This window comes from Oncorhynchus clarkii, chromosome 15, assembly GCF_045791955.1.
Source record: "Oncorhynchus clarkii lewisi isolate Uvic-CL-2024 chromosome 15, UVic_Ocla_1.0, whole genome shotgun sequence".
Classification (NCBI taxonomy): domain Eukaryota; kingdom Metazoa; phylum Chordata; class Actinopteri; order Salmoniformes; family Salmonidae; genus Oncorhynchus; species Oncorhynchus clarkii.
The window spans coordinates 404873-421825 of record NC_092161.1 but is presented as its reverse complement, the minus strand read 5'-3'; the positions used below and the strand labels follow the sequence as shown (position 1 = coordinate 421825).

Here is a 16953-nt window from a genome sequence, read left to right as displayed (position 1 = left end):
CAGTTATATGCATAGCATATCTTCTGGGCCCGAGTAGCAGGTCGTTTAATTTGGGTATGCTTTTCATCCAACATTCCGAATGCTGCCACATATTTTGTAGCTGAGTCTCTACTGTTATCCAATGTAAAAAAAAAACACAATTTGAAATGTTCCTACATAAGACTGAATCGAGCCCGTCGGTCACATATGGCTTTTATCCTGGCTTGGCTTCCCCAGTGATTTTACCCACGCACTGCTACTGTGTGTGTGTGCTGGGGGAGGTGTGTTTGTGGGGGGGGGGGGGGGGGGGGGCAGATGGCTTTCACCTCTGTGGTTGCCATGGCACCTGTGACTCATCAGTGACACTGACCCCCTCCTCCTGTGAAGCTCTGAGATAATCTATTTTCTGTGTGTGTGTGTGTGTGTGTGTGTGTGCGTGTAGGATTATGATAATGCTTTTTACTACTACAAATCTAGGTGACCTATCAGACATTATTCTGTCTCTGACCATCCTATCAGACATTATTCTGTCTCTGACCATCTAATCAGACATTATCCTGTCTCTGACCATCCTAGCAGACATTATCCTGTCTCTGACCATCCTAGCAGACATTATCCTGTCTCTGACCATCCTAGCAGACATTATCCTGTCTCTGACCATCCTATCAGACATTATCCTGTGTGGCTCAGTTGGTAGCCCATGCCGCTTGGAAAGACAATATTGTGGATTTGATACCTACTGGAGCCACCCATATGAAAATGTATGCACACACTACTGTCACTTTGGATAAAAATCAGAGAGAGACAGGGGAGCAAGGGAGAGGAGAGGTGGACGAAAGAGAGAGTAGTGGGGAAGTAGACTGCCTGGGGACTTAGATTCGCTGTAGTCTGAACCTCTCCCTCTCTCCAAGAGCTGTGTATTGTAAAGGAGTACAGTAAGTGTTTGTAGGGAGGTGCTCAGGGGTTGAAGGGACTGGAAGCTTCCATCGTCACAATGTATTCATAGGGTTAGACAAAAACTAAACATCCTCTGTCTCTCTCTATATTTATCAGGAATGCAGTCTATGTTTGAGACAGACAGACACACACATGCACAAACACACATATACAAGCACATGCTCACTGTAATTAGTGTCATGTGTGGGAGGAGAGCTGCTGTTGGGACTGAAATAACAGAGGACATACGGAGAGCGAGAGAGAAAGAGAGAGAGAAAGAGAAAGAGAGAGTAATGACATACACCAACAGCCTAAGTGGGGTCTGGGAAAATAATGTAAAAAAAAAAATAGAGATGAGGAGAGAGAGAGAGAGGGAGTGATAGGAGAGAGAAAGATAAGGAGAGAGAGAGAGATGAGGAGAGAGAGAAAGAGAGATGAGGAGAGAGAGAGAGAGAGAGAGATGAGGAGAGAGAGAGATGATGATAGAGAAAGAGAGATGAGGAGAGAGAGAGAGTGTCACACCCTGATCTGTTTCACCTGTTTTTGTGCTTGTCTCCACCCCCCTCCAGGTGTCGCCCATCTTCCTCATTATCCACTGTGTATTTAAACCTGTGTTCTCTGTTGCCAGTTCGTCTTGTCTTGTCAGATCTTACCAGCTTGTTTTTCCATCTCCCTGCTTTCTCAAGTTCTGTTACCTAGTTTCCTCGGTTCTGACCATTCTGCCTGCACTGACCCCCAGCCTGCCTGCCACTCTGTATCTCCCTGACTCTGACCAGTTTACGAACCTATGCCTGTCCTGACCCCCAGCCTGCCTGCATCTCCCTGACTCTGACCAGTTTACAAACCTCTGCCTGTCCGGACCCCCAGCCTGCCTGCTGTTCTGTACCTTATTGACTCTGCCCTGTATTATAGACCTCTGCCTGCCATTGACATGTCTTTTGCCTGCCCCCTGTTTGGGTCAATATACATCTGTTACTCTAGCTGTCTGCATCTTGGTCTTATCCTGACTACTGATAGAGAGAGAGAGAGATGAGGAGAGAGAAAGAGAGAGAGAGAGAGATGAGGAGAGAGAGAGAGAGAGATGAGGAGAGAGAGAGAGAAAGATGAGGAGAGAGAGAGAGAGAGATGAGGAGAGAGAGAGATGAGGAGAGAGAGAGAGAGAGAGAGAGAGAGAGAGATGAGAGAGAGAGAGAGAGAGAGAGAGAGAGAGAGAGAGAGAGAGATGAGGAGAGAGAGAGAGTGTCACACCCTGATCTGTTTCACCTGTTTTTGTGCTTGTCTCCACCCCCCTCCAGGTGTCGCCCATCTTCCTCATTATCCACTGTGTATTTATACCTGTGTTCTCTGTTGCCAGTTCGTCTTGTCTTGTCAGATCTTACCAGCTTGTTTTTCCATCTCCCTGCTTTCTCAAGTTCTGTTACCTAGTTTCCTCGGTTCTGACCATTCTGCCTGCACTGACCCCCAGCCTGCCTGCCACTCTGTATCTCCCTGACTCTGACCAGTCTACGAACCTATGCCTGTCCTGACCCCCAGCCTGCCTGCATCTCCCTGACTCTGACCAGTTTACAAACCTCTGCCTGTCCTGACCTCCAGCCTGCCTGCCACTCTGTATCTCCCTGACTCTGACCAGTTTACAAACCTCTGCCTGTCCTGACCCCCAGCCTGCCTGCCACTCTGTATCTCCCTGACTCTGACCAGTTTACAAACCTCTGCCTGTCCTGACCCCCAGCCTGCCTGCCACTCTGTATCTCCCTGACTCTGACCAGTTTACAAACCTCTGCCTGTCCTGACCCCCAGCCTGCCTGCCACTCTGACCAGTTTACAAACCTCTACCTGTCCTGACCCCCAGCCTGCCTGCTGTTCTGTACCTTATTGACTCTGCCCTGGATTATAGACCTCTGCCTGCCCATGACATGTATATTGCCTGCCCCCTGTTTGGGTCAAAATACATCTGTTACTCTAGCTGTCTGCATCTTGGTCTTATCCTGACTACTGATAGAGAGAGAGAGAGATGAGGAGAGAGAGAGAGAGAGAGAGAGATGAGGAGAGAGAGAGAGATGAGGAGAGAGAGAGAGAGAGATGAGGAGACAGAGAGAGAGAGAGATGAGGAGAGAGAGAGAGAGAGATGAGGAGAGAGAGAGAGATGAGGAGAGAGAGAGAGAGAGAGAGAGAGACCCCCAGGTAGGTAGGTAGGTAGTTATAACTCAACCAGCACTATATATATATATATATATATATATATATACACTGCTCAAAAAAATAAAGGGAACACTTAAACAACACAATGTAACTCTAAGTCAATCACACTTCTGTGAAATCAAACTGTCCACTTAGGAAGCAACACTGATTGACAATATGCATGCAAATGGAATAGACAACAGGTGGAAATTATAGGCAATTAGCAAGACACCCCCAATAAAGGAGTGGTTCTGCAGGTGGTGACCACAGACCACTTCTCAGTTCCTATGCTTCCTGGCTGATGTTTTGGTCACTATTGAATGCTGGCGGTAGCATGAGACGGAGTCTACAACCCACACAAGTGGCTCAGGTAGTGCAGCTCATCCAGGATGGCACATCAATGCGAGCTGTGGCAAGAAGGTTTACTGTGTCTGTCAGCGTAGTGTCCAGAGCATGGAGGCGCTACCAGGAGACAGGCCAGTACATCAGGAGACGTGGAGGAGGCCGTAGGAGGGCAACAACCCAGCAGCAGGACCGCTACCTCCACCTTTGTGCAAGGAGGAGCAGGAGGAGCACTGCTAGAGCCCTGCAAAATGACCTCCAGCAGGCCACAAATGTGCATGTGTCTGCTCAAACGGTCAGAAACAGACTCCATGAGGGTGGTATGAGGGCCCGACGTCCACAGGTGGGGGATGTGCTTACAGCCCAACACCGTGCAGGACGTTTGGCATTTGCCAGAGAACACCAAGATTGGCAAATTCGCCACTGGCGCCCTGTGCTCTTCACAGATGAAAGCAGGTTCACAATGAGCACATGTGACAGAGTCTGGAGACGCCGTGGAGAACGTTCTGCTGCCTGCAACATCCTCCAGCATGACCGGTTTGGCGGTGGGTCAGTCATGGTGTGGGGTGTCATTTCTTTGGGGGGCCTCCATGTGCTCGCCAGAGGTAGCCTGACTGCCATTAGGTACCGGGATGAGATCCTCAGACCCCTTGTGAGACCATATGCTGGTGCGGTTGGCCCTGGGTTCCTCCTAATGCAAGACAATGCTAGACCTCATGTGGCTGGAGTGTGCAGCAGTTCCTGCAAGAGGAAGGCATTGATGCTATGGACTGGCCCGCCCGTTCCCCAGACCTGAATCCAATTGAGCACATCTGGGGCATCATGTCTCGCTCCATCCACCAACGCCACATTGCAGCACAAACTGTCCAGGAGTTGGCGGATGCTTTAGTCCAGGTCTGGGAGGAGATCCCTCAGGAGACCATCCGCCACCTCATCAGGAGCATGCCCAGGCGTTGTAGGGAGGTCATACAGGCACGTGGAGGCCACACACACTACTGAGTCTCATTTTGACTTGTTTTAAGGACATTACATCAAAGTTGGATCAGCCTGTAGTGTGGTTTTCCACTTTAAATTTGAGTGTGACTCCAAATCCAGACCTCCACGGGTTGATACATTTGATTTCCATGGATCATTTTTGTGTGATTTTGTTGTCAGCACATTCAACTATGTAAAGAAAAAAAAGTATTTAATAAGAATATTTCATTCATTCAGATCTAGGATGTGTTATTTTAGTGTTCCCTTTATTTTTTTGAGCAGTGTATATATACAGTATTGTCATGACGTTGGCAGGTTTAGGTTAGGTTAGGTTTAGGTTAGGGTAGGTTTATGACAGTCATAAATATCTTTACCCCCCCTTTTCCATTTTCTACCCTACTGATGTTACATTTGCAAAACCCTTGGTTAACAGAGATTCTGGGAACATCAGAAGGTGGGGGGAAATTAACTATATTCTGGTAATCCGACCAATTGAACATATGCGGTGGTACTTAATGAAGATGATGTCAGTTCGGTTGTCATCTGAGACATTCTCATCAATGATAAGATGACATAAACTCTACAGTGGAAAGTCTACACATCAGAGTTATCGGATTCACATGGAATTGTTGTTCAATTTAAATGTTTGAATATGAAATTATTTGTGATGGGATGAAATGTGATTTTAGCTTCTAAAATGTGAGATTCGGGATTTCATAAATTAGGGCTATGCTCAATCAGTGGCCCGCCCCTGTGAAGGGACATGGGCTATAAAACCTTTCAAACACGCCCTCCTCTCCCTTCCTTTATAAAGCCTGGACAACAATATAACCTCCTGTTCCGAGGATGTGAGGACGATGGTCTGATGTCAGAATGGTTCAGATAATAACTACAGAACGAAACCAACATCAGCGTGAGCTTTGGTTGCGAATGGTATGAACTTCGAACTCTTATTCACTACAGAAGTGATACCTCCTAGCAGATGCAAATGAGGGTTAGGAAGGAACAGACAGAGTATCCCGTCTATCACACAACGACGTTACTACACCGTATCCAATTGACCACCAGAGACATTCTTCAAAGGACAAAGGACTCCATCTACCACCAATCTACCGAAGCGCAGCTCAGAGTAAATATTTATTGCATTTTCCTTTTCCAAATGGGCGGTAATTTAGAATGCATAAGATACTGTATTTACGATAGCATAGCTTTGTCTTTGTTCCTCAGTCTTCCCACTCTTTCACTCAAACCCAGCCCTTTTATTTTGTGTAACAAGCTGTCATGTCTATTCCGTCCGCTAGGGACGTTTTCCTTTATGACGTAATTTGTAATCAAGTTATGATTTAATTATGTGTATGTGTAATTCTGTGTGATTAGTTAGGTATTTAGTAAATAAATAATGAAACCCAATTTTGTATTGCTGATTCAACTTGTTAGCCGGGGTTTGTGCAGATAACCAAGAATTTACAACTTTCAGATGAGACTGAATTAAGATGACGATTGATATTGACTGCTATTGATGTAAAATATTACCAGGTCTTTAAGAGTTTATTCGGAAGATAACAGCTCTATAAATATTATTTTGTGGTGCCCTGACTGTCTATTTAATTACATTTACATGATTAGCTCAATCAGGTGATATTAATTACGGAGAAATTATTTTATAGAATAGCATGTCATATCACTTAATCCGGCATAGCCAAAGACACGACAGTATATATATATATATATATATATATATATATATATATATATATTTTTTTTTTCTTTTCACCTTTACTTAACCAGGTAGGCTAGTTGAGAACAAGTTCTCATTTACAATTGCGACCTGGCCAAGATAATCAAATCAAAATCAAATCAAATCAAATCACTTGTGTTAATGCTAAATTGTAATTATTTCACCACTATGGCCTATTTGGCCTATTTATTACCTATTTATTACCTTACCTCCCTTACCTTACCTGATAGATGTGCAGATGATGATGTGCAAGTAGAGATACTGGGGTGCAAAAATAAATAACAATATGGGGATGAGGTAGTTGGGTGGACTATTTACAGATGGGCTATGTACAGGTGCAGTGATCGGTAAGAAGCTCTGACAGCTGGTGCTTAAAGTTAGTGAGGGTGAAATAAGTCTCCAGCTTCAGTGATTTTTGCAATTCATTCCAGTCATTGGCATCAGAGAACTGGAAGGAATTGGCTTTGGGGATGATCAGTGAGATATACCTGCTGGAGCACGTGCTACGGGTGGGTGCTGCTATGGTGACCAGTGAGCTGAGATAAGGCAGGACTTCATCTAGCAAAGACTTATAGATGACCTGGAGCCAGTGGGTTTGCATACAGGCTGCAATGGTGCGTAGTATATGGGGCACTGGTGACAAAACGGATGGCACTGTGATAGACTACATCCAATTTGCTGAGTAGAGAGTTGGAGGCTATTTTGTAAATGACAGTCATGACATGACAGTCATGAAAGTCATTCCAGCAGTATGAATGGTACCCCCAGGTAGATAGGTAGTTATAACAAACCCAGCAGTATGAATGGTACCCCCAGGTAGATAGGTAGTTATAACAAACCCAGCAGTATGAATGGTACCCCCAGGTAGGTAAGTAGTCATAACTCACCCAGCAGTATGAATGGTACCCCCAGGTAGATATGTAGTCATAACTCACCTAGCAGTATGAATGGTACCCCCAGGTAGATAGGTAGTTATAACTCACCCAGCAGTACAAATGGTACCCCCAGGTAGATAGGTAGTTATAACTCACCCAGCAGTACGAATGGTACCCCCAGGTAGATAGGTAGTTATAACAAACCCAGCAGTATGAATGGTACCCCCAGGTAGGTAGGTAGTCATAACTCACCCAGCAGTATGAATGGTACCCCCAGGTAGATATGTAGTCATAACTCACCTAGCAGTATGAATGGTACCCCCAGGTAGATAGGTAGTTTATAACTCACCCAGCAGTACGAATGGTACCCCCAGGTAGATAGGTAGTTATAACAAACCCAGCAGTATGAATGGTACACCCAGGTAGGTAGGTAGTCATAACTCACCCAGCAGTATGAATGGTACCCCCAGGTAGATAAATAGTCATAACTCACCCAGCAGTATGAATGGTACCCCCAAGTAGGTTGAGTTGTAAGTGGTTCCAGTCAGGTTAAGGATGCCAGCAGCAGTGAGACCAGAGAGGGCGATAGACAGCAGAGCCAAAAGCCCTAGCCAGGGTTTAGCTCTCACACAGTCCCTCATAGAACAACAGCCCACGGCTAACACCAAACACACACATACACTGGCCAGCAGGGGGCGCCGAGCCAGCACTGACGACGCCTGGAAGTCTGTCCTGGGGGGAGAGAGGGCTGAGTTAGAGGGGTAGAGTGAAGAGAGAGACACACACACACACACTCACAGATGCACACACACACCTTAGAGAGGATGAAGTGAAGGGGTATAAGCTCAGTTCAGGGTGTCCCGCCCCAAACCGGCCCAGCTCGCCACAGAACGCCTGCTCCCATTGGCTAGCCACCCTGTCTGTCAGGGCGCCGCGAGCCTGCAGGTAGTAGGTCAGCTGCAGAGCCCTAGCGCTGCGGACTCCCTGGCCTCGACCAGACACACCCCCAGGACCCTGTACTGCAGGCCCCGCCCCCCACGCCTGCACCTGGAAAAGAAGAAAGGCTACATCTAAAGAAGGGAAAGGTCACCTGAGGGCGGTTGTCAGGGCCAGTAAAGGGTTGTTAGCAGAAGAAAGGTTGCAAAATTCACAGAACTTTCCCAAAAAGGGATATCCTACGAAACAGGTTTGAGGAGTTAGCGAGGTCACTGAGGAGAGAGCCAGGTACATTTCTATAGCAACAAGTCCTTCAGAACTATCCTGCTCGGGTGCAGGCTAATTCAGAGCTAACTCCATTTATCCTGAATTAAGTGTCTGAGCCACGAGTTGAGGACCAATGAAATTAGATTCCCTTCCTCTCGCAAAGATGGTGTCATCGTCCCTTTCATTCGAGGTAGACTACTTATTTAATATTTTATTAATCAAATGTTTTTTGGGGGTGTAAAAAAAAGTCATTAAAATATGTATCACATGACACATTTAGTAAGGAAAACATTTGCTTTCCAAACTGTATGTTTTTCTCGCAATTATATTTTCAAATTTGTTAAAGGCAAACTAACAGCCGTAACCAACCATAGACATTGATAGCAGTTCCCATTCAAGTCAGGACTGACAGCTATTGCTAGTGTACCCATGAGTTTAACAGTTAAATTCTCAGGTTTAGAGGTTCCAAAACCCTTCTATGGATTATGTCTATGGCCTCAACGCAACAAGCTGTTCCACAGATAGGAGTGATTGGTGTGCTTATCAATGCACAAGCAACTTTTATCCCACTCCTAAGACGGCAATAACGTCAAGTAATAAATAAAAGCACTTCTGAAAGTCCATTTCACTCCATAACCTGCTGAATTTGCAAGATCATTTTCTTTCATTTTGATTTCGGCACAAATTAAAATGTGGCACACATCACCCATGGATTGATGTTTTAGCATCGTCTCAAAGAAGAGCGTTCGACTAGCCATGTGTGACATTAACGCAAAGTTACAAGCCTGCTAGATTCAGAGGCAGGAGCACGAACAATATCCACCGTGGTAGTACTTGGATGGAATGTGAAGTTAACTGAAGCCGGTTAGCTTTAGAAAACCCTGAGTATCTCTCTCTTACTTTGTAGGATACCCCTCAGGTTGTCCAGAAATCCTGGTTGGAGGACTTATTTCCTGCTCATTCCCTTCTGATTCCCTTCTGATTCTGGAAATCTTCCAACTTGGATTTGAGGAAAACCTGGGAACTTTGTGAAAAGTTGCCAGAATTGTGCAACTCTAGTCTCAAATCAGACACTCATCCTAACAGGTGACCAATGAAAATACACAGTACACACCCCTCCTAACTGGTGACCAATGTAGGCCATCCGCCCGTCAGCCAAACGTGTGATTGGGTAGCGCAGAGGAAGGGAAGAACGGTTAGCGAAGCGAGCTGATTGGCTGTCCTCCAGGGCTCGGATGATGTCATCGATGATGCAGGTATTCTTGTCGTCGAGAAGACAGAGGTGGGAGAAAGAGTAGTTGAACCCCAACACTGGAACCTGGAGCTGAACGACAGCACGATGGAGCTGAAGAGAGAGAAAATTATTTATTTCTGTTTCTTTACCAATCCATTCAATCAGTAGCGATATCACTGCCTTTACACAGGAAACAAGGCTGTTATTTTAGAACATTGAAGTACCTGTATGCATATAATATACAGTGCAATCGGAGAGTATTAAGACCCCTTGACTTTTTCCACATTTTATTATGTTACAGCCTTATTCTAAAGTTGATTAAAATCGTTAATTAATCTACACACAATACCCCATAATGACATCACAACAACCCATAATGACATCACAACACCCCATAATGACATCACAATACCTCATAATGACAAAGCAAAAACAGGTTTTTAGAAACGTGTGCACCTTTATTAAAACTGAAATATCATATTTACATAAGTATTCAGACCCTTTACTTAGTACTTTGTTGAAGCACCTTTGGCAGCGATTACAGCCTTAAGTCTTATTTGGTATGACGCTACAAGCTTGGCACACCTGTATTTTGGGGATTTCTCCCATTCTTCTCTGCAGATTCTCTCAAGCTCTGTCAGGTTGGATGGGGAGCTTCGCAGCACAGATATTTTTAGATCTCTCCAGAGATGTTCGATCAGGTTCAAGTCCGGGCACTGGCTCGGCAACTCAAGGACATTCAGAGACCCAAAGCCGCTCCTGCATTGTCTTGGCTGTGTGCTTAGGGTCGTTGTCCAGTTGGAAGGTGAACCTTCGCCCCATTCTGAGGTCCCGAGCGTTCTGGAGAAGGTTTTCATCAAGGATCTCTGTACTTTGCTCTGTTCATCTTTCCCTTATTCCTGACTAGTCTCCCAGTCCTTGCCGCTGAAAATCATCCCCACAGCATGATGCTGCCACCACCATGCTTCACCGTAGGGAAGGTGAAAGGTTTCCTCCAGACCTGACACTTGGCGTTCAGGCCAAAGAGTTCAATCTTGGTTTCATCAGACCAGAGAATCTTGTTTCTCATGGTCAGAGTCTTTTAGGTGCGTTTGGCAAACTCCAAGCAGGCTGTCATGTGCCTTTTAATGAGGAGTGGCTACCGTCTGGCTAATTTGTGGAGTGCTGCAGAGATGGTTGTCCATCTGGAAGTTTCTCCCATCTCCACAGAGGAACTCTGGAGCTATGTCAGAGTGACCATTGGGTTCTTGGTCACCTCCCTGACCAAGGCCCTTCTCCCACGATTGCTCAGTTTGGCCGGGCGGCCAGCTCTAGGAAGAGTCTTGGTGGTTCCAAACTTCTTCCATTTAAGAATGATGGAGGCCACTGTGTTCTTGGGGACCTTCAATGCTGCAGAAATGTTTTGGTACTCTTCCCCAGATCTGTGCCTCAACACAATCCTGTCTCGGAGCTCTACGGACAATTCCTTTGACCTCATGGCTTTGTTTTTGCTCTGACATGCACTGGGAACTGTGGGACCTTATATAGACAGGTGTCTACCTTTCTAAGTCATGTCCAATCAATTGAATTTATCACAGGTGGACTCCAAACCAGTTGTAGAAACATCTCAAGGATCATCAATGGAATCAGGATGCACCGGAGCTCCATGTTGAGTCTCGTAGCAAAGGGTCTGAATACTTCAATACTTCAAAGTATTTCTGTTCATTTAAAAAATAGATATATATGCAAAAATAGTTTTTGCTCTGTCATTATGGGGTATTGTGATGTCATTATGGGGTATTGTGATGTCATTATGGGGTATTGTGATGTCATTATGGGGTATTGTGGTGTCATTATGGGGTATTGTGATGTCATTATGGGGTATTGTGATGTCATTATGGGGTATTGTGATGTCATTATGGGGTATTGTGATGTCATTATGGGGTATTGTGGTGTCATTATGGGGTATTGTGATGTCATTATGGGGTATTGTGATGTCATTATGGGGTATTGTGATGTCATTATGGGGTATTGTGATGTCATTATGGGGTATTGTGGTGTCATTATGGGGTATTGTGATGTCATTATAGGGTATTGTGATGTCATTATGGGGTATTGTGATGTCATTATGGGGTATTGTGATGTCATTATGGGGTATTGTGATGTCATTATGGGGTATTGTGATGTCATTATGGGGTATTGTGATGTCATTATGGGGTATTGTGATGTCATTATGGGGTATTGTGATGTCATTATGGGGTATTGTGATGTCATTATGGGGTATTGTGATGTCATTATGGGGTATTGTGATGTCATTATGGGGTATTGTTTGTAGATTGATGATGGAAAAAAGTTATTGAATACATATTATAACAAGGCTGTAACGTAACAAAATGTGAAAAAAGGGAACGGGTCTGAATACTTTCCGAATGCACTGTATGCACCTATACTATAATCTACCTACTACCATATGTACCTGTATGTATATAATTATGTTCCTATAATTATACTATATGTCCAATAATACAGTACAAACACTGTATTGGGAGAAGTATCCACAGATTAGGAAGCATTCTGTTCTTTTTCCATGGCAAGAAGACAATAGGGATCATGTGCGTGGTTACAGTTACTAGGAAACAGCAAAACCATTCACAGTGTGTGGGCGGAGTTATCACACACCTTGGAATGCTGCATCTACCAGCGCTTGTGTGTGTGTACGGTCACTATACTACCCATTAAATACCATACCTCACTCTCAACAACAGAGCTTTAAACCCTAACATTGATCAATATTGGAAAAAAATGTGTTGTTACTGACTGGATATAAATCAAATCAAATTGTATTTGTCATATGCGCCAAATACAACAGATGTAGACCTTACAGTGAAATGCTTACTTACAAGCCCTTTACCAACAATAGAGATTTAAGAAAATACCTAAAAAAAAGTAAGAGATAAGAAAAACAAATAATTAAAAGAGCAGCAGTAAATAACAATAGCGGGATATATACAGGGGGTACCGGTGTCGAGGTAATATGTACATGTAGGTAGAGTTAAAATGACTATGCATAGATAATAACAGAGTAGCAGCAGCGTAGAAGAGGGGGGGGAATGCAAATAGTCTGGGTAGCCATTTGACTAGCTGTTCAGGAGTCCTATGGCTTGGGGTAGAAGCTGTTTAGAAGCCTCTTGGACCAAGACTTGGCGCTCCGGTACCGCTTGCCGTGCGGTAGCAGAGAGAACAGTCTATGACTAGGGTAGCTGGAGTCTGACAATTTTTATGGCCTTCTTCTGACACCGCCTGGTATTAGAGGTCCTGGATGGCAGAAAGCTTGGCCCCGGTGATGTACTGGGCCGTACACACTACCCTCTGTAGTGCCTTGAGGTCGGAAGCCAAGCAGTTGCCATACCAGGCAGTGATGCAACCCGTCAGGATGCCCTCGATGGTGCAGCTGTAAAAACTTTTGAGGATCTGAGGACCCATGTCAAATCTTTTCAATCTCTTGATGGGGAATAGGTTTTGTCATGCCCTCTTCACGACTGTCTTGGTGTGCTTTGACCATGTTAATTTAGCACTTTAGCCCTCAACCTGCTCCACTACACCCTCTTCGATGTGAATGGGGGCGTGCTCGGTCCTCCTTTTCCTGTAGTCCACAATCATCTCCTTTGTCTTGATCACGTTGAGGGACGGTCAGGTCTCTGACCTCCTCCCTATAGGCTGTCTCATCATTGTCAGTGATCAGGCCTACCACTGCTGTGTCATGTCTGGCTGTGCAGCCATGAGTGAACAGGGAGTAAAGGACGGGACTGAGCACACACTCCTGAGGGGCCCCCGTGTTGAGGATCAGCATGGCGGATGTGTTGTTACCTACTCTTACCACCTGGGGGAGGCTCATCAGGAAGTTCAGGATCCAGATGCAGAGGGAGGTGTTTAGTCCCAGGGTCCTTAGCTTAGTGATGAGCTTTGAGGGGACTATGGTGTTGAACACTGAGCTGTTGTCAATGAATAGCATTCTCACGTATGTGTTCCTTTTGTCGAGGTGGGAAAGGGCAGTGTGGAGTGCAATACAGATTTTATCATCTGTGGATCTGTTGGGGCGGTATGCAAATTGGAGTGGGTCTAGGGTTTCTGGGATAATGGTGTTGATGTGAGCCATGACCAGCCTTTCAAAGCATTTCATGGCTACAGATGTGAGTGCTACGGGTCAGTAGTCATTTAGGCAGGTTACCGTAGTGTTCTTGGGCACAGGGATTATTGTGTTCTGCTTGAACATGTTGGCATTACAGACTCAGACAGGGAGAGGTTGAAAATGCCAGTGAAGACACTTGCCAGTTGGTCAGCGCATGCTCGGAGTACACGTCCTGCTAAGCCATCTGGCCCTGCGGCCGAGTGAATGTTGACCTGTTTAAAGGTCTTACTCACATCGGCCGCAGAGAGCGTGATCACGTCTTCCAGAACAGCTGATGTTCTCATGCATGTTAAAGTGTTACTTGCCTTGAAGCGAGCATAGAGGTTACTTAGCTCGTCTGGTAGGCTCGTGTCACTTGGCAGGCCTCGCGGCTATGCTTCCCTTTGTAGTCTGATAGTTTGCAAGCCCTGCCACATCCGAAGAGCGTCGGAACCGGTGTAGTACAATTCGATCTTAGTTCTGTATTGAGGCATTACCTCTTTGACAGTTCGTCGGAGGGCATAGCGGGATTTCTTATAAGCTTCCGGGTTAGAGTCCCGCTCCTTGAAAGCGTCAGCTCTACCCTTTAGCTTAGTGTGAATGTTGCCTGTTATCCATGGCTTCTGGTTGGGGTATGCATGTACGGTCACTGAGGGGACGACGTGCTCGATGCACTTATTGATAAAGCCAGTGACTGATGTGATCTACTCCTCAATGCCATCGGAAGAATCCCTGAACATATTCCAGTCTGTGCTATCATAACAGTCATGTTGTTTAGCATCTGCTTCATCTGACCACTTTTTTATAGACCGAGTCGCTGGTGCTTCCTGCTTACATTTTTGCTTGTAAGTAGGAATCAGGAGGATAGAATTGTGGTCAGATTTGCCAAATGGAGTGCGAGGGAGAGCTTTGTACACGTCTCTGTGTGTGGAGTAAAGGTGGTCTAGAGTTTTTTCCCCTCTGGTTGCACATTTAACATGCTGATAGAAATTAGGTAAAACTGATTTAAGTTTCCCTGCATTAAAGTCCCCGGCCACTAGGAGTGCAGCCTCTGGATGGGAGGGGCCAAGTGCTGGTTAAGTTGAGCGGAGGAGGATTATTTAAGATATTGTTTGAAGGTAGGGTTTCAGATGCTTTCGGAAGATGTTCCACTGTTCTAGCTTCAGGGGGAAGCTGGTTCCACCATTGGGGTGCCAGGACAAAGAAGAGCTTGGACTGGGCAAATATTACCCTCCCCCAAGAGACCTGAGGTGGTAGAGGATGTAGGGATGGTGACAGGTTTCCTCCAGACGTGACGCTTGGCATTCAGGCCAAAGAGTTCGATCTTGGTTTCATCAGACCACAGAATCTTGTTTCTCATGGTCTGAGAGTCTTTTAGGTGCCTTTTGGCAAACTCCAAGCAGGCTGTAATGTGCCTTTTACTGAGGAATGGCTTCCGTCTGGCCACTCTACCATTAAAGCCTAATTGGTGGAGTGCTGCAGAGATGGTTGTCCTTCTGGAAGGTTCTCCCATCTCCACAGAGGAACACTAGAACTCTGTCAGAGTGACCATCCGGTCCTTGGTCACCTCCCTAACCAATGCCCTTCTCCCCCGACTCAGTTTGGCTGGGCGGCCAGCTCTAGGAAGAGTCTTGGCGGTTCCAAACTTCTTCCATTAAAGAATGATGGAGACCACGGTGTTCTTGGGGATCTTCAATGCTGCAATGCTGCAAATGTTTTGGTACTCTTCCCCAGATCTTTGCCTCGACACAATCCTGTCTCGGAGCTCTACAGACAATTCCTTTGACCTCATGGCTTGGTTTTTGCTCTGACATTCACTGTCAACTGTGGGACCTTATATAGTCAGATGTGTGCCTTTCCAAATCATGTCCAATCAATTGAATGTACCACAGGTGGACTCCAATCAAGTTGTAGAAACATCTCAAGGATGATCAATGGAAACAGGATGCACCTGAGCTCAATTTCGAGTCACCTAGCAAAGGGTCTGAATACTTATTATTTTTTAATATTTTTAATAGATTTTCAAAAATGTCTAAACCTATTTTTGCTTTGTCATTATGAGGTCTTGTGTGTAGATTGCTGACAATTTTTATTTATTTAATCCATTTTAGAATAAGGCTGTAACGTAACAAAATGTGGAAAACGTCAAGGTGTATGAAATCTTTCCTAAGGCACTGCATATACCTCCAGGTTTGGCTGACTGACTGGTTCAGACTATATACACCTCCTGGCTTGACTGACTGACTGGTTCAGACTATATACACCTGCTGGCTTGGCTGACTGACTGGTTCAGACTATATATACCTCCAGGCTTGGCTGACTGACTGGTTCAGACTATATATACCGCCTGGCTTGGCTGACTGACTGGTTCAGACTATATACACCTCCTGGCTTGGTGACTGACTGGTTCAGACTATACCTCCTGGCTTGGCTGACTGACTGGTTCAGACTATATATACCTCCTGGCTTGGCTGACTGACTGGTTCAGACTATATATACCTCCTGGCTTGGCTGACTGACTGGTTCATACTATATATACCTTCTTGCTTGGCTGACTGACTGGTTCAGACTATATATACCTCCTGGCTCGGCTGACTGACTGGTTCAGACTATATACACCTCCTGGTTTGGCTGACTGACTGGTTCAGACTATAAATACCTCCTGGCTTGGCTGACTGACTGGTTCAGACTATATACACCTGCTGGCTTGGCTGACTGACTGTTTCAGACTATATATACCTCCTGGCTTGGCTGACTGACTGGTTCCGACTATATATACCTCCTGGCTTGGCTGACTGACTGGTTCAGACTATATATACCTCCTGGTTTGGCTGACTGACTGGTTCCGACTATATATACCTCCTGGCTTATATATACCTACTATTCTACGGTATCTCATTCACTTAATAATGTTTACTTATCTGGCATTACTCATCTCATATGTACTGTAACCTATACCTATTCTACTGTGTCTTAGTCCGTTCCGCTCTGACATCGTTTGTCCATATGTATATAGTCTTAATTCATTCCTACTTAGATGTGTGTGTATTGGGTATATGTTGTGTAATTTGTTAGATATTACTTTTTTGTTATTACTGCACAGTTGGAGATAGAAGCACAAGCACTTCGCTACACCTGCAATAACGTCTGCTAATCATGTGTATGTGACCAATAAAATTTGATTTGGCATGGCTGACTGAGTGAGTGACTGGTTCAGATTATATATACACTGCCTGGCCTGGCTGACTGACTGCTGCTCATCTGGCTGGCCCTGTGCTGTGTGGTTTTTACACTGAGAGAGGAGTGTGTTCAGCAAACATAAAATAGACCGCTATATCATTCTCTG

The 16953-nt window shown here is 45.2% G+C and overlaps 1 protein-coding gene across 1 annotated transcript in view; it reads right to left on the bottom strand.

Annotated features, from left to right (window-relative positions):
- The window catches only part of LOC139366647 (patched domain containing 1), a 71114-nt gene that overhangs the window by 31431 nt on the left and 22730 nt on the right, over positions 1 to 16953 (bottom strand). Inside the window, exons 5-7 of the mRNA XM_071104322.1 lie at positions 9337 to 9571; positions 7838 to 8042; positions 7517 to 7755 (exon numbers count right to left, since the gene is read on the bottom strand). Of these exons, the coding sequence (XP_070960423.1) occupies positions 7517 to 7755; positions 7838 to 8042; positions 9337 to 9571 (679 nt within the window). The remainder of the gene's footprint in view (positions 1 to 7516; positions 7756 to 7837; positions 8043 to 9336; positions 9572 to 16953) is intronic.